A 24658-nucleotide genomic window follows, 5' to 3' on the forward strand; every position below is an offset into this window, starting at 1 on the left:
TACTTTTTTTTTAAAAAAAATATTTCTTTTAACAAAAAGTATTTATATTTTAAAAATATATGTGAGCAACAATTTTAATATTTACACTATAAAACAATGCATAAGGCAATAAACGTTATATTCAGAGTTATTATATGTTTATTAAATCAATCGTGTACTTTTTATCAACCTCTTAAATTTAAACTAATCTTGTTCTTCACAAAATAATTGTTTTTCTAGCATTGTATTAGTTGTCTTCAATGTGAAAATGAAAGTTAAGAGACTTGATATTTATTTTATTTTTTATTTTCATAACTCATGTTTAAAGTGATTTTCGACTTTTTTCAATGTTTAAAATGATCAGTTCAATTTTGTCATATTTTCTGATAGTGTTTAAATTGTTATATAAATTGTTAACGACATAATGTCCACGTGAGCTATCAGTAAATGACATGACCCATTTTTTCTAACATCATCTTCAACCTTTCACCATCAAGTCACCATGGTTTCCTTCCACCATCGTCAGTGATTCGCCATCCTTGCACCTTCAATCTTCTTCAACCACCACATAGCAACCTAGAGCCACCGCAAGCCACCATTGTTCGAAATCAAAATATGCAATAGTAAGCCCCAAATCTAAAAGGAATTTGTAGTGTATGGCCATACAAACATATCGAATAACCAGCCGGATAAGACCACGAAAAAGGACGACTGGTCTGAATAGGCTGAGCTCCACACCAACCTTGAGAACCCCTAAACATCGCTTCTAATCATGATTATTGGTAAGAGTTACTTAGTGGGAATCGGATCGTGACTGATGATTAGGATTCCACTAATCACAGGCCCATCAAGAAATCTATGTGGTCGAAGGTAAGAAGATAGGTGATTGCATTTATTACGAATTTAAGAATTTATTGTGACCCCTGATCAGACTGATCATTGACTCGAGCTTTAGAGTGCCTTTGACAAGTGTACCCAGACAGTTTGGAGTGTGGACAAGGAAGAATTTTAACTAAGTGTGCAAGATAACCTAAGCTAACTCAGAGAAAAGTGTGAAGGAGCGTTTTGTGGAGGTCCTCGACCCTACATCCTGAAACAGAAACAAAAACCACAAAATCGTGAGCACCTAAAATCATGAGTCACATCCCAAACCTGCAATCCCAAATCGCAATGCTAGTTCACACCAACACAGATCCCCCTTTCCAAAACGCGACAAAACCTGACTACATTCACCACACACAACATCGTTTGTCATCTTCTCCACCACGAGCAACCTACGAATACAAAAAAAGACCAGACTAAAAAATCCCAAATCGCGTTCAACGCTTCATATCGTCACTAGAGAAGACTACCACAAAATCGTGTCTGGTCCACACACCTACAACGCAAAACCACCATGAACCACTACGAAACAACAATAACTTGCAAATCAAAAACTCAAACTAGAAAACCCTAATTGTTTCACTATCATGGGAAACTAGAAAATCCTAATTGCTTCACTACCATAGGAAACTAGAAAATCCTAATTGTTTCACTGTCATGGACAATCAAGTCAGACAAAATGGCAATCACGTCATTCACTAAAACTTATGTAGACACTATGCTATTAATGATTTAGACATTGCTAAAAAAGATAGTAAATTGAAAAAAAAAATTGACCATTTTGAACGTTGAAAAACAATCAAAAACTACTCTTAACAAAAATAATGAGAAACCAAAATAAATATTAAAACAAGTTTGGAAATGAAAGAGTCAATGAAAAATCAAACGAAGTCATTCATTTAAATAAAAACACTTAAAACCTTTCTTCCATATGCCTAAATATTTAGAATCCTTATTTTAGCCTAAAATAAAAACTGATTAAAAATAATATGACGTTTTACATCCTATATATCCTACTAATTACTATTATGATTACTAATTACTATTGGTATTCTTCATCATATACTAAATATTCAATGGATAAGTTATTTTTCTCCCAATAATTCATGTGATTAATCACTTCTTTCAAATCCAATTTTCATTCTCAACCGAAGCTATAGAAAATAAAAAGAAAGAATAGATATTACAAAATAGAAAATATCTCTGCGACCAATGATTTATAAAAAGAAACTAATAATTAAATAAAATAATACACACAAAAATGAAAAATGATAATCTCAAGTCAACTAAACCGATGAGCATCAAGCAGAAGCACAAAAGCAGCCACAAAAAATGTGACAAGTGCACGATAGCATCCACGGGATTCGGGTGCGCTGGACGGGATCACCTCCGGGTTTTTACCGCCAAGCCTGACGGGTTTCCGGTTCACTTTCAACCCGGAATCGTTCATTTCCACATTTACCCCTCCCCACAAAAGGTGCCGTTTCGTGTACCACCAAACAATCTTGTACTTTATCGCCGTGGTGAAGTCCACGCGGTACACCACCTTCCCGGAAACCGCGACGGTAAGGTTACCGCCGCCGTTGAGAGAGCCATGCTTGAAGGCCTTCTTGTTGTGGCCCTGGTAGAAGCGGTCCACGGTGGCGTTCCCGAGAGGGCGCGTGGTGTTGTTGCTGACGAAGACCTTGAAAGTGAGGTGAACGTCGTCGTATTTGATTCCATTGTCCTTGTTCCCGTTGACGAGCCTGACGGTGAAGAGGATGGTGGTGTTTCCGGGAGAGGGATTTAGGGTTTTGTTGAGGGCAGGAACGTAAATTTTCTCGAGGTACAAATGGGGTTCGTCCACGCGCATACTCAGCCACAGGAACAGTGCGGTTAAACCTATGGTTACAATGAAGGCGGTGCAGCGTGTGCAGCAGTTATCCTGCGCCATATATGGTGGCTGGAATTTCGGATACGAGAAACTCAACGGAGAGTGTCGTTTAGGTGTTGTTTTGTTCTATTTTGTGTTGTTGGATTATTATAGTTTGCAAGAGGTGTTGGGCAGTTTCGAAGAAGTGTTCTTAGATCTTACTACCATCACTACATTCTACATTCTGGGAAATTTTCATGAACATGTTTTTCTCCTGTGGTTTATAATAAACACTAAAGAAAAAAGAAAAATTAACATGTTTAAGCACAAAATTTATATTTATCTCAGTAAAAACATTAAATAATTAGCACAATATTCATCGTAGACTTTGAGTTATTACTAAACATTCAAATCACACAAAATAAAGCTTGACAAATAAACAGAAAAGAATCTTTAAAGCGTGTGAATTCAGTGTGCATACGCGTATGATACCAATAATAACAAAACGAAAAAGAAAAACCAACTTAAAGCAAGTTGCGTGAAGCCTCGTGGTGATTGCTTTCTCGCTTTTATTCTCTCACCTGACTATAAAAACGGGCCCATGTATGTATCCCCAACGCTACCATCTTTTCAATCACACAATCTAAAATTAAGTTATTCAAAATATAATTTTAAACTATAGAATCTAATGTAACATTCTAATATGATATTATATCTCTATTAAAGAAAATATCAGCAAACAAGAAGAAAAGACAAATAAACGAAGAAAAAGAGTAACATAATGTATTAAAGAGAACAATTATACATGTATAAAAATGTTAACACATGGAAACATTTATATTTAGATTTATCAACTTATCTTCCTCGTATATGGTCCTAACTCACATAGATTGAAATTAGCAAAACTTACGGGACAAAAAAGCCTTCATTAAAAAACTTTCAAGATCAAAATATTCACAAAAGCTTTGTAGGTCAAAGTCAGTCCGTGAACCTTCTTTTATAATATTTATTTTGAATAAAAAATATAATTAATTCTTAATTTGTCACAAATCTAAGTGTTTTTAATTTGTTAAAAACAATACATAAACATTTTAATCAAACTAACATAGACTTTGTAAAATGTTTCAATAAACTTGATTGGTTGCTTATACAAAAAATTTACACAACATAAGAAGATGTTTAAATCATTAACTCCGTAAACATTATTTTTAAAGTATATAAGATAGTCATTTAATTTTTGTGTACAAAAAATTCATCTATATTTGAATAAAAACTAAATAAGATATCTTCATAGGAAAGTGTAAAATAATGAATTTATGAATAATAATTTTATTGACTTTTTTTATTATATGTTGTTTGTTTTTTCTTTTTGCTTTTTTAATGTATGACTTAAATTTATACTTAAATTTTATCAATTATTTATTTCTCTTTAATAATCAATATATATATATATATATATATATATATATATATATAATATTTAGTAATTATAAAAAAATTTATTATTAATTTCATTATAATTAATCCAATATTCTCACATTTTGGTTAGACTTCATATTTCTTTTGTCATGTTTGGAACTTTATCACAATGTATTGCATACTATTTTATTAAATGGTATATGTTTTCTTCTCTAAGAAATTATTAAAATTAATAAATAGATTATAGTAAAAAACTATATTAAATTATACTTGATTCAAAAATAGTTTTCAAGGTCAGAGCACATACCAAGTTATTCATATGATCATATCTTAAGTTCTTCAATTCAACACCAATTCAAACAAAGCAAACAACACACAAACATTAATCATAAACAGATTTTTAACAACTCAAACGCCAATATAAAAAATTCAACCCTTTCTATGCAAATCAAACTTACAAACTCAAATTCTCAAAGCATTTATAACTTTAAATCAACGTAATTAGATTCTCTTACTAGAGAGACAACCAAATAGATCTATAATCTTCAAAACACCTTTGTAAGAAAAGAAATGCCTTATATCTCAAGCCAAGAGGGGGGGGGGGGGGGGGGGGGAGGTGAATTGGATTAAGCCTTAAAAATTATTCTTTTCAAAATCTTTGTTGAAGGGATTCCACTAAATTGATTGAGTTTACAGAAATACAGAGACACCTCTCAATGCACTTCTCACCACACTCAAAATCAATATAGCAGTGCAAGATATGAGTAACCTCACTCTCTTACAACACTTGAGAACACTTACCGCTCTCAACACCTGGCCAACCCACACAGGTACACAAATACAAAATGTCTATGATGATTCTGATCTTTAAGTTACACTCCTCTTGGTGCAGATCAAATCAGAACAAACTTTTCTTGAAAGAATCTTGATGTATAAGCAACCAATGTAGCATTGATTCTCCAAGATCACTTCTTGAACGCTCCTGTAATCAAAACTTATTGAAAACAATAGTATTTGAAAATGACATCAATTCTTGTTTTGAAACAGGTATCAAGATGCATATATATAAGATTTTTCAAATCTTGACGCATTATAATTAATTAAGGTTTTTATGTAATCTGTTAATCTTTTACTTCTGTTTTAACATTTTATACTGAGTATGTAATCGATTATTTAAGAACATAAGCCAATTATTGATTCAATTTACAGTTATAACAGATCATGCTTATTAAATGAACGGGATTAAACAAGGTAAGCCGATTTAATCGATTAAACAACTTATGTAATCGATTAATCCTGTACTTAAGCAAATTTTAAATCCAATTTCCATTTTAAACATATCAACTCACTTATGAAACATATTATGACATTGCTTTCTATTTTAATCGATTAGATAACTTATGTAATCGATTACTACAGAGCAGTTTGCCCCTATTAAGCATACTAAGTGATATGGTGAAATCTAACATATTATATACTATGATTAATCAATTGTTTCAACCAGAAATGAGATATTCAATATGTTTTAAGCATAATTCATTTACCAATAATGAATTCATACTAAGTGATCTGGTGAAATCTAACAAATTATATACTATGATTAATCAATTGTTTCAACCAGAAATGAGATATTCAATATGTTTTTAGCATAATTCATTTACCAATATGGAAATCATATATCAAGCATAAACACAATAAAGATAAAATAATTGTTATGCCATTTGTTGTGTAAGAAACCATAAAACCATTCTTTTATTCATCATAAAAAACCAAGATATATAAGAAGGTTAAAGCTCCCCCTATCAACATGTCATAAAGCATGTTTTATATGTGAAGTATTATATGTGAAGTAAACGTTACAGCTCATCAATTGAAACACAAAAGGAAGACAATATATCAAAGGTTAAAAAAAAACATTCAATGATTGAAATGTATATTGCTGAAGAAAGCATTGATTTTAATTTAAGTATTTATTAATTTGTGTTTCAATATTATCAGTTAACATTTTTTTATTGTACTATAAATGAGAATAAAGAAAAAGATTTTTCAAGACAACAAAATATTATAAATTTATCCATTAAAGACACTAATCTTATAAATGGATAAATGACACAAAAATTATCAATATTATAAACTTATTTATTCGCTTTTTGAGTTTTCTTTTGGATTACATTTGAGTTGTATGTTAATTTTTTTATTTTGAATTGTCTTTGGAGTTTAACATCATTTTAGAGTGAAATTATTTAAATTCGAATTACAAAAAAATTGTAATTTTTTTGGATTTAAAAAAAAACTTGTAATTAAGTGAGCTAGTGAGCCAACCCGTTTAACCTACCAACCCGTGGTGGGCCGGGCCAAGTTCAAATTTTTTTTGACTCGCTAATAAATGAGTCGGGTTGGGTTGACTCACTAAGTGACCAACTCGTAGTGGGCCAGGTCGGGTTGGGCCGAGTGACCCGTTTTGACAACACTAAGATTACTAATGAATCATGTTCTATTCCTAAATACAAGCATCCATAAGGCATTTAATTTCAAGTCTAGATTCAAGTCATATTTTCAAATACATCAAGAACCACAAATCAAGTATGGAAATAATTCACATCAAGCATTAAGCATGTAAATTAAATACTAACGTGAATTGGAAAAACATATATCATTAATAACATAAAATTACACAAGAGTCTTATGCTTTACAACCAATCTCAACAAATAAGGTTAACCCTCCATGGTGGAGAACTTAGGATTCTACAAATTGAAGAGATAGGGAAGAAGTGAAAACTAAAGAGAAGATGTAAGCCCTCTCCCAAGGTTCTCAACAAATTCCAATTGCGCCTCCCCTTCACGTCAATGCCTCCAACTCGTAGCTCCTCTCCCTCATCAACCTTGAGAAGGGAAAAACACCATGGATGAAGATTGAAGATCCAAGGAGTAGTAGGAGAGCTTCTCAACACCCCAAACAATTAACCTCCAATGACCTCTCCTAGCCGCCCTAGGTCTAGAGTGAAGTGTGGGAGGAAAAGGCTGTCCAAAACCTCGCAACAAACATGTTTAAAACCCATTTTGACATGTTAGCGTCGCTCGCCACCGCTTAGCACCATATCAGTATTGCTAAGCGCCATTACTTAAAACATACAAGGAGTTCTTTGTCAAACCACTGTTCAACACCATTTTTCACCACTCAACTCTAACTTGGTGGCGCTCAACCCAACTATTCCACCATTAAGCCCCAAGTAGTTTAACAACACTCTGAGTTTTAAGCACTAGTGTGATCCCAAAGGCACCCAACGTGGGTATTTGCTTCGAGTTGATCTTTTCTTGTCCCAAAACATGGTTCCTTGAGTTCTTGTTTATTTTCCTCCACTAGAATGACTTCCTATTAATTTATTTTACACTTATAAATAAAGACATTAGAGGTAAAAACAAACATAAAAAACTAAAATACAAAACAACACAAAATACATTAAACTTGAGGATAAAACAAGATTAAAGCTAGGAAATAGTTTATTTATTCATGACAATAGATGCACAAAAGCAGGTAAAAATGGACCTTATCACGTTTGAACATTGGTATGTTGCTCTTCAAGGGCAAAAAAAAAAAACACATTGATGTTAATAAAGAAATTTGAGTGATCTTCATATTGCTAACATCCATCCATTTAAAACAATGATAAATTTTGACGAAGACCCTCTAATTGACGATGTACATGCAATTCACGAATATCACAATGATAAAATATAAATATGACTAATCCATAACTTTATGTATGAATTTCATATTCTTGTATAAATTTATGTGTTTTGTTAAATAATATGTTATATGTTGTTTTATATGTTTGTTATTAATCTTTTGTGCTTTTTTCTTTTAACAAATATATGGATGACCATCAAAATTCATCTCACTACGTGACCCACCAGAGGAGCTATTAAATTGAGACAACTCTTAATGAGACAAGTTGGTGGTGAGAAAACACCTATCGTTATTGACATCATTACTGGTGAGGCTACTAGTCCTTATGCAAATGTCTTCAGTGACAAAATATGCATCCTTACTTCATTTTTTGATCATTTGTCTAAAGTTGATTGGAACATGATATGGTAAGATTTATTGGTAAATTAATTAATGTTATTGAATTTATAGTTTAATTGTATTGATTTGTATTTTTTTTATTGTAGATGAAATTTGATATTCCAAATGTGGTGGCGCTTAAAAATAAATGTCTATCTTCGACCGTCAAGAAATTTCGTAGGTTTAAGACAAAACTGACATCTAGATATATCTTTGGAGCTAAAATAAATAAAAACTCATGTATCATATATAAGACAACTGATGAAGAGACCTAACGTCACTTTGTTGTGAATCGTACATATGAAGGATGGAAAGTTACTTTACTTGAAATAATCCATTTTCCATTAATAATTGTGTACATAAAAGGGATCTATATGTTATAGGAAAAGAGGAAAAAAGCCCAAGGGATAAATGTTTAAAATAAAAACTCATACTTATTGTCTCGTGGTGGGTATAGAAAACTTGAAGAGAAGATAATTAAGGAAAAGGCATAGGCTAGGCCCTCACCTTCTAAGGATGATTGTCATAGCCTCCTTCATCACCATCCTGTCATGAAAAGTAGAAGTTAGTCCGTTTATGACCATCGAGCTCCTATACTTCTAATAACGTATGACAAACCTCTGAAAAAACTGTAAGATATAACTTTTGTTTAAATAATAATATAATTTTATACAGATTACATGTTACATTTCTTTTGTTAGGTTGCAGGACTCCTTGGTTGAGCAAAGCTCCCAAGGTACTTTCACTTCAGAAGGTTGTCATGACATTCTTTTGACTTCTATTTGACATCTTGAGCTCCTCATACCTGTGCATTTTGTCTAATCACTAAGAAGGTCAGAGCGCAACTCTATGATGAAGTCATTGAGCAAGTGACTGAAATAGTTATGATGTAGTTCCAACAACAATTTGATAGTTATGTCATTCATTTGCAAGTATCTCCTCTACCAGAACCTTTTGTACCCCCCACAAGTAAAATTAATAATCATTTTGTGCTAAGTTATGAATTGAATAACTGTTCTTTAATAAAATAACATTAATAATGGCTTTGACAAGTAGAAGCAGAAAGGGGACAATTCTAAACTCAAGATTCAATCCTCTTGGTGTATTACATAAGCTTACTAACATCATAAGTGACGAGTCGATGCCTGTTCCATGGGATTGTGATGTATTTGGGAGAGACATTGACATCCCACTATACTCGAATAAGTAAGATTTCTTAGAGTTTCGTTGGGAATAAAAGAACTTAATATTACTCTTATTTAATTATGGAAGGTGTAAGCCTCTAAACCATTATTTATATTTAATTGATTTCTCTAGTTACTTATATTAAATAAATGTTGTGTTCAGGTATATGTTTGGTGTCAACAATAATATGGGGTTAAATGATGTATATGGGTTCATAGACCCCCAACTCACTCATGAAATGAATAAGTTTGATGAAATCCAAAGATACGTCACCAAATGCTTTGGACGAGGGAAGAAAATATATTTCGTCCCTTATAATTGCGTAAGTGTAGTTTGTTGACTTGTAATTATAATTCATTATTTTAGGGTATAATAATGAAGTTATTTTCAATTCAGGTATCATTGACAACTACTTGTGGTTTCTTTGAGGGACAACATGATTGTGTGGTTTTGCTCCTTACACAAGGTTACCCCTAACCATCTCAAACATGTAATAGATTGGTAAAAACCTCAATGTTATGAACTTTGTTTATTATTTAAGTGTATCCTAAAATATTTTTTTTTTCATAGTTCAATTGTTGGACATAACATGTTGTTAGCGAAACCAATTTAAGTGCATCCTAAAACATTCATTTTTGATAGTTCAATTATTAGACATAGCATGTTGTTAGGGAAACCAACTACTAAAGCAAAAAATCTTACATATAGTGTTGTCAAAACAGGACGGAACCCGTAAGCCAACCCGACCCACCATGGGTTTAGGTTGGGTTGGGTTGAAATTTTATTTTTTTTGAAATTTCGATACGAGCCAGTTTTGACCAGGCTCGCTAAGAACCCAACTCACCTGCTTAAATCCGTGGTGAGTCGGGTTGGCTCACCAACCCACTTAACTTTTCTAATAAGTAGTTTTCGTGGGATTATTTATTTTACAAAATATTAAAATAGAGACTTGTGTGAAATTATTTTTGTATGGAATAATTAGGCAACATAAAAATTTCACAAATCTATACTTAGTAATTGAATTTTTATGCAAAAACAAATTTGAATCGCTATGAAGCCATTAAAAATTTTGTTTAGGAGATTTTGTAATATCTTTATGTGAATGAAATCTTATGGTTGATTGATCATAAATCTAATTTAAGAACTTTCCACTTTATTTAGATTTGAATTAGAAAATTTTTGTTATTTTTTTTAATTAAAAAAAATAGTAATTAAGTGAGCTAGTGGGCCAACTCGTTTATCCGACCAACCCATGGTGGGCCGAGCTGAGTTCAATTTTTTTTGGCTCGCTAATAAGTGAGTCAGGTTGGTTTGACTCACTAAGTGGTCAACCTGTGATAAGCTGAGCCAGGTCGGGCTGGGTGGCTCGTTTTGACAACATTACTTGCATGATTGTCCCTTTAGGTTTGGTGTGTAAGTTCATATATTTATAATTGTTTAATTCCTTTCTTTCTCAATTATTTATTATTGTGTTGATATATTTAGTCTAATAAGCAAACCAGCTCATATAAATGCATTTAATATGTAATGTAATGGATGACAACTGTTGTTTGTGCTCGTATTAAACTAGTTGAGAAAATGATAAATGGTTGTATTGATTCAAATACTTTGACACTTTGTCTTTTTATATATTAATTGAAATGATTTTTTTTTGTGCAAAAAAAATCAAGAGTCCTACACCAATTTCCAATAAGTCCATTAAGTATTTAAGGATGACTTATGCAAAATAATTAATACAAATGTACAATAGTATTTAGCACATTTATTTGTTGTAAGGATAAGATATTGTTGTATCTAGATTCTAGTTGATTTTGGGTGTGATAAATATAATGCGTTGGATCTTTTTATGTAATGATGTTTAGCATGTGATATGTTTTAGCTATTTAAAAAAGGTGTAAAATGTGTTGATATTATGTTTGTGTGGAGTTGAAAATTTATGTTATATTGATATGAATTTGAGTATTATTGTATAAATATATAAACTTGTTGTTGAATAGAAGGACAATGTTTAAAATAATTGGTGTCAAAATTCTTTCATAGAGTTATGTTTATCAAGTCATATGTTTTAGCTATTTAAAAATGGTGTATAATGTGTTTATATTATTTCCTAGAGTTGAAAATTTATGTTATATGGATATGAATTTGAGTATTATTATATAAATATAGTGCTGTCAAAATGGGTTGTAACCCGCGAGCCAACCCGATCACGGGTTTGAGCCGGGTTGGGTTTGAAAAAAAATGTAATTTTTTTATGCGAGTCAGTTTTCAACCCGGCTCATCGAGTTGAACCCGTGGTGAGTCGGGTTGGCTCACCAACCCACCTAATTTAATTTAATTATTTATTATTCTGTGTTTCAATATTATTAGTTAACATTTTTATTATTATATTTTAGATGGGATAAAAAAAGATGTTTCAAGAGAGAAAAATATTATAAATTTATTTATTCAAGTCTTTAATATTATAAATGGATAAATGATACAAAAATTATCAATATATTAAAAACTTATTTATTTGTCTTTTGTGCTTGTTTTTGGATTACGCTTGAATTGTATGATATTTTTTTTAATTATTTTTGGAGTTTAACATCATTTTAGAATAACATTTATTTATATTTGAATTAAAAAATATATAATTTTTTTATTTAAAAGAAAACTTATGATTAAGTAGGTCAATGAGCCAACATGTTTAACCCAGCAACCTGTGATGGGTCGAGTCGGATTCGAATATTTTTAGCTTACTAATAAGTGAGCCGAGTTAGATTGGCTCATTAAGTGACCAACCCGTGGTGAGTCGGGTTGGGTCGAGCCGGTTACCCCTTTTAGGAGCTAAATGTATAAACTTGTTTGGTTTTTATAAAAAGGGGCAAAGAAAAGAGTAACAATGCCTATGTTATCCAATCGTAATCATGGAGCAACCAACCAACTTTTGTTTAAAATCCCAACCAGAGAATGTGACTTGAATTTGTTTATAGTGAGAATGGACAACAAGACATCACCAAGTGAGGTTCCATTGCTTTAAATTTTTTGTGCAAAGAAGACGAAATTATTAAGAAAGTTTTATTGGGTGGTGGTCGTGAAGAAGGACGTCACGGGGGTGCTACAAGTACAACGTAATCGTGTGTTTGTTTCTTTAATTTTTGTTTTCAGAAAACATATAATAGTTGATTTTTTATCGTGTAATTTTAACTTCTTGATATTTCTTTTTTCTGCATATTCGTTTGAGTTAATAATGGATGATAGGCTAAGTTTAACAAATTTTATTAAAATAAACTTTAATATTAAATTAAAAGGTGTATTTTAAACTTAATTCAATTAAAAAAAATCAAAAGATAAAATTTATACTTATAAAATATAATTGAACCTTATCTATATTATATATAAGATTTTCAATCTTACTAATGTTCATCTTTTCTTAGGCTGTGTACGAGATGAAACACTCGTTTATCTTTGGTTAAGTTTAGAAGTGATATATATATATATATATTTTTGAATTGTGGTTTAGAAAGTAGTAGAATCCAACTGGGAAGCATATATGTTATAGATATGCGGTTTTAGATTATAGTATAGATTATAGTCATACTCAAAATCTAAATTTGAAGGGGAACATAATCTATGATGAATATTATTAAGTAATGAGATGTTTTAAACCAAAATGTATTTTATGTCCCATGGTGTTGGATGTTTTTCTTTTTTTCATATTGATATAAGTATAAGAGAAATAATATTTTGATACATACAAATTTTTCATATTCATTTATATATTATATTTTTACCTTTTTCTTTTTTAAAAAATACAAAAAATTATTTTTTTATAATTATTTCATCATTATAATATGTATTAAATAAATATAAAAATGTGTCATTTTATTATTAATTTGAATAAATATAATGGTAATGAGAATTCTTACTAGCTTCAAACATAGACAAGTTTCATTCACTATATTAAATTTTTTAAGAATATCACAAAAAGATTATAGCTTCCCTCTTTAACAAATATTTTGGATGTCAATTTTATTTTATAAATTTATACAAAATTGTGGATATCAAATACATTAAATTTAGTAAAATTAAAAATATATATTTATGTACTATTTTTTTTTTTTGTAAAGAAATTACGAGGTCAAGCTCTCTAATTTCCTAACGAATCTCTCTCACTGATTCCATATAGTAAGAATAATGCTTTGAAAACAAATTTATATGTATATTTTGAAGAAAACTACTATTAATATTTTATTTTAACTAACTTGTATATAATATTAAGTAAATGATTTGGACAAAGGCGTCTTAAAGGTTTGAGAGATTTAAAGTAAACTTAAAAATGATATTTTTTATTTAAAATTTATATTTTGAATTTTTTTAATGTAAAATATCTATTAATTTGTTTTAATTACTTTCATTTAACTTTCACTCACCTCATGTTATTACTTAATTTATTAGAGATTTCATCTTTACTATCTACTAAAAAGTCAAATTTTAATTTAATTAATAGTTTTTCAATTTAATCCAAACTTTCTTATTAAAATATATATAAAAAAATTTGTCGAAATCCAAATCAAAAGATATCAAAAAATAAAATCGGATAAAAGAAACACATTTTTAATCTTAATACAAATTCAACAAATAAAATTGAATACAGCATGAACACAAATAGTAACTAGAATGAGAATAAAAAAATTGGTACATATATACAACATGATATTCAAGAAATGGAATAAAAAAAATAAAAATAAAAATAAAAATTAATTATAAAGAAATAAAAATAACTAATTATTATTTTTTTCCTAATCAAAATTATAATTTATTAAAAAAACTTTGAACTTATTAAATATCGTTTTTGATACGAACACAAATTAACATAAATAAATAATAATTTAATTAAATTTTATTCTCAAATATAAAGTTATAAATAATTAATAGATATATATTAGTATTAACTTAATTTTTTTAAAACATATTTTTATAATTAATTTAATAAGATATATTAGTATTAAAAAAAAATTGAGACATGTTGTTCTTAAACATAATTTTATAATTAATTTAATAAAAAAATATTAATATTATTTAAAACTATTTTTGAAATCTAAAATGAGTGTTTTACCTGAATCATTCTTGAGTTAAAACAACTTATTTACTTCTGTTTAATATATTTATTTGTTTATAAAAATATATATAAGATTTTCAGCAAAGGAAATAATATTATATTTCTTTTGAACTTGTTTAAAAGAAATGGAACAACTGTAGTGATTAATTTATAATTGACTTTGAACATAAAATGTTGATTTGTTTCAAAAGTGTGGACCCAAATACTATCTAGAACTACAGAGAAGTGTCTCATATTAATAAATAATGTAACCTAGTATCTTTCAACAATGGTCTAAATTTATCTAAAATGTATTTTTTGGTATGTTATATTCTTGTCGTTTATACCTATTTATTGTATTATTTATTTATTTTTAACTTGTCCCTTTATTAATAAAAATTTACTTATAAGTCTTTAAATTTTAAAAATAGAACAGTACGATATTTTAAAGATTTAATTAAGTCCCGTAATTAAAAAAAAAATACAACTAGGTGATTATTTCATCTATTAAAAGTGACCTATTTAGTTCTATAAATTATGACAACGAACATAAATTGTATTCCAAGTAAATTAAAACATTTAGTAGCTATTTTATTATTCATTGAATAAAAAATAACCACGCTCTTTTTACTTTTAAAAATTTTAAGACTTCTTTAAAAGTTTTATTAACTTTAAAATAAAATTAAATAAATAAACCGACAATGAGACTAAAAAAGGATAATATTTAGCCCATCTACTTATATATTTTTATGTGTTAAAAGCTTACCTATATACCACACATTTAAACCTTAATCTTAAATGAAAGTGTTTATAGGAATTATTACTAAAAAATATAGTTATTATCATAAATTTCAATTATAGTATAATCTATGTATTTTTTTTTTGTAAAAAAAAAACATCTATAATGCATATTAAAACAAACTTTTATTTTATACTTAACGCTTACATACTAGTTGTTTTATTTCTTAATTAACCCCAATCCTCAATTAATGAAGAGAAATTAACTAGTTAATGGAAGGATCCTCGTATCATAGAAGATAGGATATGTTTTTGTTATAGATAGGAAAATAGATATATAGGGACAAACATAGGTTGGAAAAGAAGAATTGACTGTGACTCTAATTTCAGTTAGTCTCTGAATTTGATTTGTTCAGCAATCCTTTCATATGCATTTATGGTTTTTGATTGATACCCTAGCGAAGTGATTGATTACTTTTATCTAATAAAACGTTTTTCAATGATGCACAATTTACTTTATGGTTTAATGCACAATTCCAATTTGGAAAAGACATTTATTCTTATTATTATCATGATAAAGAAAACATAACATCCACAAATTACATAAAAGATAAGTGCTTAGGGTAGAAGAGTCAAATTGAAGTCGTTGATAAAGTTTTGTAAGACTTGATTTCGAATTTAATGTCCAATCAAATTATATGAACAAATGTTTTTAAATTAAAACTATATTTAAATAAATATTTCACTAAGTTTCAAGTTCTTAATAATAAATTTTAAAATTTTTAATTGAATTTCTATTATTACTTTTTATCTATTGAATATTTAAATTTTGTATATTTTTAATTGAATTTCTATCGTTTAGTTTTTCATTAATAAGATGAATTGAACGTTATCATGTTTTGTTACTTTACTTATTTCCCTTCGTCTATAAAATATGTGAGATTATATAATTAATATAGGATGATATTATTGTTAATTTAAAATAAAAATGGCTTTTCTTGCTTTGATTAAAAATATATTAAATAATAAAAATAGTCTTATGGTGATGAAAATAGTTTCTTAACTGTTGTAAGTAGTGATGTGAAAGTCACAAAGACAGATATTAAGATAATGGAACAAATAGTTTGGGATTGACTTAATGAAAAAAATTAAACGGTAGACGAACTTAATTAATAAATATAAAATTTTAAAACAATAGACAAAAAAGTTTGATTAAAGTAAATTTTAAATAAAATTATCAATATATATATATAAATCATCAATTATTGCACAAATTAATTCTTAATAAATCATCAATTATTTTCACCTTTATTTTCATAAAAACTTAAAATGGAGATCTAGTGAGAAATCAATAATAAAGCATTGAAAATTGAACCTCAAATGCTAGAGTTGTATTTAAAGAAAAGAATTATGTTTTCTTTTTAATATTGTTTTCAAATTTATAACTCACAAACATTTTGGTGAGTAGAAAGAAATAGCAATTGTAGCATATGTGGATATTCATTTTCTTTCACTATAACACTCACATTTCTTATTTATATTTAGTGAGGAAGCATTCTTTTTGAAATTTATTTTATTTAGATATAATGATTTTATGTAGTAGTAATGAAAGGTAAGCTTCCTTAAAATATATATAATCTTATAAAATATTTTAAATTAATCTTATTTTGACAAATTTCATTAAAATATGCTTTAACTTATAAATAAGTTTTGCATTTACGTATATATAAAAATTATCTTAATCTTAATCTATAGTTTTATAATTCATTGATAATTTAGTAAGAATTATGTCTCTCTTTTTCTTCTGTGGCTCTCTCAAACACAGACATGAATATACATTGGATGTGGCAATCATATCATATATATTTGTAGAAGCAGAGTTGCATGATGAAGGTAAAGGTTGGAAAGAAAAGCATATATAGAATTACAAAGTGAGAAATGACATGATTGAAGGTGCAGAAGAAAGAGTTGTCGAAGTATGATTGGGAGATGAGAAGTTTGTGGAGGATGGAAAGTGGTCCCAGAGACGAGAGGTGATAAAATATTGTAGATTTCTAGGGGTTGTCACTGTGACAAGAGAAACCTAGAGAGCCCCACTTTATCACCTGTTTTCTTAACATCTTTCTCTATCTGCTCTCTGTACTCTCCAAAACTAAACTTTCTGTACACTGCTGGCATCATCTCGCTCTCTATCACTGCATCTTTCCTAGGGTTATAGAAATATGCCACTGAGAATCTCTCTTCCTTCTCACCTCCCACCACCTGGTGTTTAGCACTTATGTACTTGTCATTGCTCACTGCCTGCACATATAATATCTTCCTTTAATTACTTATCTTATCAACATTTCCTTATACTTCCATTAAGAGCATTTTAAATTAAAATCATACCAATTTACTATGAATTTTATTAAAATTGAATTAAAGTCTTGTTAACTTAACACGCTTTCGTCTTTAAAAATAGTATTTTATGACAATGAAATCATGTCACCTTTACATCACTTATCCACTTTTCAGGTTTTTTATTTATTTATTTGAAATCTACTTATTTTTCTATTTTTGGAAAAGAAAATTGCATTCGTAAAATGGTTTTGTCTAATTCAGTAATATGAGGAAAAGTTAGATTGGTAATGTATAGAGTGATTGAGTACAGTGTTGGAGTAATTTGGTATTTTAGATTGTTGTTGAGGCAGTTAGGCATAAAGATTAGTTTTTTGACTCTAGCTAGTAGCTAGTGGGTTCATTCTGTGAACATCTTGTCATGGACTCATCTTTAATTTCATAATCCACTCTCTTTCTTTTTATCCTTTTTTTCGTGCTTATATCATTGATGTAGATTAGGCCCATTTTTGTCCACCTGGTCTGCCGGTACGTTTTCATTGGTTAGTAAGAAATTCAAAGTGAGGCAAAACCTCTGTTTGAAATTATTATTTGCGTTCTGAAATTCACCTCATCACTCTCTGTGCAGATATTAATTTCTGCAAAGGACCCACAGACATGAGTTATCTTAAAAGATAGATGGTTTTCTGTGCAAATTGAACAACCCGAATATATATCACATCCACATTTTTTACCTAATACAATGCTTCTTTGCGAGGTCATTAATCATTTTCGTGTATTCTTTTTCTTCCACATATTTCCTTGCTTGTGGAATAGTCTCTTCTGCATTTTAAGAATCATATACTGCATCATCTATCTTCTGAAGGAATTAATTTGATTGATGTAACTTTAGCTTCACCAGATCAAACTACTAATTATCTGCAACTAATTATCTGCAAATATTTATTTATTATCTTTTTCATATACACTCTTGTTAATCTTGTAGGGAGGTTTAATAGATTTTCACACTGATAAGATATTGTTCGTTTTGAATTAAGTTCTCCACAGATTTGTTTTTGGTGCCAATCCAAAAACTTCTTACCAATGAGGTATCTTATGTGTATATAAACTCATGTTCATCTAAATTTATATTGATCTCTTGTTTTATTTAACGTGAGACTTTGTTTGTACCCAACAAATCTATATCTTTTATACAAATAAGGAAAGAGTTTCGTTTGTTCTTCTCTTTAAATCTGTATGTTAGGTGATTGACCCCGTGATCCGGTATGAAAACAAAATACCTATTCTACTAATGATTCTTTGCATTGACAGATTACATCTTTTAATTACTTCCTATATTCGACCAATTCTTCATATATACTCTCAATCAGAAAATATCCTTCATATAGTTAGATTCTCTAATACGTGTGTTGGATTAGATTCAACTCTGAACTAATCGCTTAAACTGAAAAGTTATGTGAAAGGTGATTGATATAAGAAAAGTAAATGGATGAATTTCGAATTAATACATTGCCTTGGTGAAATAATAGTCCTTTTGAAAATACACTTTACCCGTACTAATTAATTTCATCACTATCTTCATCACAGCTTACTAATTAGAGTTTTTGATTTCTAATTAGTAAAACTTGAGATATTTTTACAAGTTTCAGTAACTTAAAAGTTGATTATGAAATTAACCTTAAATTTAAAACTCGTGGCCTCACTCAAAATTTGTGAAGCGAAAACTTTTTCCATTTGACAAACATTAAATTTATAAATTTATAGATTTTTATTATATGGTGTTTGATTTTCATATTTCATATTTAGATTATTTTAAACGCAACACTATGAACTGAGTTGTTATTGCACAAGAATGAAGTAAGAATGGTGAGAGCATTACCTGGAATAAATCACCAATATTAACCACAAGTGCTTGAGGGTTAGGTTTGACACTAATCCACTTTCCATCTTTCATTAATTGCAACCCCCCAATCTGGTCCTGGTTCAGTATAGTGAGGAAACTAGAGTCAGTGTGAGGTAAGAGACCAAACACCCTTGAATGGAGTGGACATGGTGGATATCTGTTCAGCCGAAGAAAGCAAGTGTTTGCTGAACAATTCTCTTGGAAATAACTGAATTTCATGTTCAGTTTCTGAGCAAGAATTTGCAGCAATCTTTCTGCAAGTGGGGCAACTGCAGATGCAAAAGCCTCAATACTTGATCTACATATTCACCATCACAATTTGGTTAGAACAATTATACATCACAAAGTAAACAAGAGAAACTGTATATAGACAATTCAGTGGTCCTCAAAGGTTGTAAAATAATTCACCACTCCAAATCAACCCATCGTGCAGATCATAGAAAAAGAGACGTACATAAATAAACGTTTGGTCACCTTCAATTGTTGCCTCAAGTACATGCAATAATAACTTTATGTGCAAAAAGGCAGCCACCATCATTTTCTTCGACCAAAGAAAAAAAAATACTTTACAACATAGATCTACATTAATTATATATTGCTTTATTGTTTGGATAGTGCATATTGTTAAGATATTATTAGAAAAAAGATAAATTATCCAGTCAAATAGGTCAACCAGAAAGCATCCACACCTTTCAGGTTTTGGAGAGATTCTAAATAGTTTGATCACAACTTTCAAACTCAGATAAACATTATATGTACTACTATTTGAGTCACAATTTTCTTTATTAAACTCTACATGTTGTATTCAAAAAGCCTAGTTGACTAGAGTTATTCCTTGGCGTTATTTTTCTGAGCTAAAATCACAGAAGAGAGAATGAATGTCAAAACTTTAAACCAAACCCCACATTAATTCAGGCTCATATTACTATTCCATGTTCTGCATCATGCTGTGACCCTAACATGCACTTTCTTTCTGAACCAGAATTTGAGAAGAATAGTTAACAATGCAGTGTCTACATATTACCTGAGACTTTGGTGCTGGTCCTCGATCCTAGCTATATCTGGAAGAAACAAGTGGAAGGCTTCTGACCATGAAATTTGGCTGAGGTTTGTGGCAGATGGGTTGCCCCACCTGTAACTTCTGGGAGGTAAATTCAAGAAATTTTCTCGGGTTTTTTCTGCAAAAGGGTTGCGGAACACTTCCATTTGCTCATGCCTAAGATTCTGAAGCAGCTCTTGTGAAACCCCATGATTCACAACCTGGAAAAAACCCCACGTTCTTGCAGCTTCACTCATTTCTTTCATGCACTCCTCCCTCTCAACATGGTCGAGGCTTAACCGGCTTAGATCGATCAGAGGAAGCTCACACCACTCGGATTTGTCGTTTCTTATGCCACTGACACCATCGTCAACACCAACACCATGCGAGTTTTGTAGAAGGAGGGGCTTGTAGACTTCCAAAAATGGAGGTTCATAATCCATTTGAGATAGATTGAGTGCTCCAAATACTTTGAATTATCCTTTCAAAAACCGAACCTGCTCATATATTCTGTTAGAAATATGAATGGAAATTGCTTACGCGTGTCAAGAGTCTGCTGCTTGACCTGTGTATCTTCCAGGTATGGTTAAATACACTTTCCATAGAGAAAAAAAAAAATCAATCTATAAGTATTAATAAAGATATTGTTTTTGCTAAACGATAAATTTCATTACCACCTTTTTATAATTATTTTTTGAGGAAATATATTTTTATAAATTTAATAATAGTTTTTATCTTAATAATAATTAGAATAATAAATTTTTAAATTTTATTAATAGTTTTTATCTTAATATTTTCACTTGTATTTATGAAAAGAAATTATCTAAACATATCTGGTATGAGATGTTTGCTGAAAATATTAGATACTTTTTAAAAAGATCAAGATTATTTGTTGTACATCAACCAATAAGATTTTCCTCCAAGATGAAGAGATACTTGTCCCATGTAATATAATATATATATATATATATGATTTTGTTTATATACATTTTTTTTTTCAATTTTATTAACCATTATTTTAAAATAAAATAATTATATTTCTATTTTTATTCTTTAAATAATTATTTATAATAAAAAATTACTTTATAATTGAATAATTTTTTGTTAGAATAAAAAGAAAAAGACACGTAATACATATGTTTATATATATATATATATATATATATATATATATATATATATATATATATATATATATATATATATATATATAAACATGTTAGTATAGTATATTTGATAGTGTTTAATTCTTATTTTTTGGATAACCATTTAAAAAATATTTGTGAGCGTTTTAAAATTAGTGGGTACTCGTGGATACCCACAAATGAATATTCAAAAAAAATTATAAATTTTTAAAATAAAATCTAAATAAAATTTCAAAAATATAAAATATAATACAAATTAAGTTAAAATTTAATTTTAATTAAATTTAATCTCACAAAATATAAATTAAATTTTTATTCTAATCTTTTGTGGGTAATTAATACCCACCGGTGTATATTTACACTCGATCCTTTTATAAGCAGATATTAAAATATCCCTACTCATTACTTGTGGATAATAAATACCCACAAATATCAATTATCAATAGTAAATTTTATCCACCAACACCCACAAATAATAAGTATTTTTGTTATTTCTATTTGTAACCCATTTTCTCTTCCAAATATTTTCATTTAGTATACCAAATATTTCAATTAGTATGCTAAGTAATAAATAAAGTAAAATGTAATAAACTTCAATATCATAACAACATTTTACATGACAACATATAATCAACAAAAAAATTAATATAATTCTTTTTATTTCCCAAAAGAATCTCTAAAAATATAATGATTTCAGATATATCAACTTCACCCTACAATAAGAAAAGATAAAAGTCATTTTCATAATTTACATTCAACTAATTATACTCTTATATATTCATTTATTAACTTAAATGTTAAAACGTTTATAATTATATTTCAAATAAACCATGTTAAACATCACGGTATACTTTGATTGCATTTATAATTATATTCCTTTCTTAATACATTTTATAACTCTTCTTTATATATTAAAAGATGATACATGAGATATCTCACCTCATTAAAGATTTTTTCCTTTCTTAAATTGTCATTTCTTTTATTGTCAACTAATCTTACACATATTATGTACTTAGTGTGAAAAAAAAAATGAAACATACGAATATAGAGTGGAACTCAACATTTTTAAATTCCTTAAAGTGATAAGTTCCTCCACTTTTTCTTTTAGTTGAGGGACTACTACAGTAAGATTTTACATTTTTTTCAATGAATAGTAAATCAGAATGGTAATCACTATTTTCATAAACTTTGAAGTGTTCACTCCTATTTATTTTAAAATATACTACTAAAACACATGTTCTTTCCCAAGTGCATATTCATATTTATAATATATTAATATAATATGACAATTTTTTTTATAATTTTATTTTAATTATAAAAAGAAAAATAATATTATTTAATATATATACATATATATATATATATATATATATATATATATATATATTTTATAAAAATGGTATAAAAGTTATATAACTATTATTTTTAAAATAAGAATTTATTTAATTATTTTAAAATAAAAAATTATTCAAATATGATTTATTGAATAAATAATTATTTTTATTTAGTAAAAAATTAAAAAAGGTACGGAATTATACTTAAACAATAATATGACTTAAACTTTTATTTTGGTCATGTAATGTTTTTACATATTTTTATTTTATGACTGAGTGTATTTTTAAATTTCTTTTAAATAATTGAACATTAATAAATTTAGTAACTATATATATATATATATATATATATATATATATATATATATATATATATATATATATATATATATATATATATATATATATATATATATATATATATATATATATATATATATATATATATATATATATATATTGTTCCCAACCTTAAAATCACATTTATTTACATGAAATCTTGCTTTCATAGCACCAGTGATCCCCACACAATTAATTGGAAATGGGTCATTAAGGATTGGGGTAAAATGAATTTCCTCTATATTTTCTCCACTCTCATTTTATCATATTTTTATTTTAATACTAAAATTCTTTTATAATTTCACTCTCACAATTTTTAATTGGGCTGCCAAAGCTATTTTTAAAATAAATAATTCTACGTTTGGATGTAATAAAAAAATAGTTTTTAATTATAAAAAGGTGTATACATTGGAAAAGAAACGGATAGAAAATAATAACAAGAAACAAATATTTAAATTAAAAAAAAAACTTATTTTTTTTTATGTTTTTTATGATTGTAAATTATTACTTCAAACATACAGATACTATTACAATCTCCCTTTTTCTTTTTTATATAAAATACAAATAAAGTTTCTTGATTTCAAAACCGTTTTGAAACTTGAATTGCTTTAAGATGTTTTATTCCTATAAATTAAATTTATTTTCTTAAAATATAAATTTTCACTTAAAGTAAGATATTTTATTTTTTAATATATATATATGAAGGGAACAAAAATATTTTGATAAGTTTAATAAATGGTTTATACATATATATTTTTACCACCATTAAAATTAAGGTTAGAATAAAATTTACAAAGATGAAATAAACTATATTTCATATTTCAATTGAGGTTGAAACTCATCACAAATAACAGAATTATCATCAAGAGGACTATATTTCAATAAGATTGAAAACATTCTAAATAATTATAAAATAAATCATGATTAAAATAAAGTTTTGCATGAAAATAATATGTATGATAAAGTATTTATTTGTTTATAAAAAGAAATCATGTCAGAAAAAACATGAGGATGTAGGGATCATCACCCACGTGATAATTAAATGGCACAACGTAGAGAAGCATGACTTTAATGAAGGATAGATAGGTTGGTCACATTGGATGGCATGGAATTGTTTTGCGTCAGACACGCATCACAAAACAAAGACAACAACAAAAGACACCAAAAGATCTATGCCAGTAGACAGCAACTACCACTCGAACTTCCTGTGGTTTTGGTTCTTCAGTTCAGCGGTTCCCATCACCAATCTATTCTTTTTTTTTAATATTTATTTAAATTTCAGACAGATACTTTATTGTCATATCGTACATTTCACATCTCTTTTTTCTATAACAAAATTGAAAAATTGAGTTGAGTGAGG

The 24658-nt window shown here is 28.3% G+C and overlaps 2 protein-coding genes across 2 annotated transcripts; both read right to left on the minus strand.

The window, feature by feature from the left end:
• Positions 1–2052: 2052 nt before the first annotated feature.
• On the minus strand, positions 2053–3191 carry LOC124847704 (protein NDR1-like). Its single transcript, XM_047325251.2, has one exon. It carries the CDS (start codon positions 2792–2794, stop codon positions 2144–2146), a length of 651 nt encoding a protein of 216 aa, XP_047181207.2. The 5' UTR covers positions 2795–3191; the 3' UTR covers positions 2053–2143.
• Positions 3192–17035: 13844 nt separating this feature from the next.
• LOC124847706 (gibberellin 2-beta-dioxygenase 8-like) lies at positions 17036–21064 on the minus strand. The gene is made up of 3 exons (XM_047325254.2): positions 20466–21064; positions 19418–19739; positions 17036–17502 (listed from the first exon to the last, which is right to left on the minus strand). Exons 1-3 carry the CDS (start codon positions 20921–20923, stop codon positions 17266–17268), a joined length of 1017 nt encoding a protein of 338 aa, XP_047181210.1. The 5' UTR covers positions 20924–21064; the 3' UTR covers positions 17036–17265.
• Positions 21065–24658: the final 3594 nt, after the last annotated feature.

Source organism: Vigna umbellata, chromosome 6 (genome assembly GCF_029865625.1).
Source record: "Vigna umbellata cultivar VRB3 chromosome 6, Vumbellata_1.0, whole genome shotgun sequence".
Classification (NCBI taxonomy): domain Eukaryota; kingdom Viridiplantae; phylum Streptophyta; class Magnoliopsida; order Fabales; family Fabaceae; genus Vigna; species Vigna umbellata.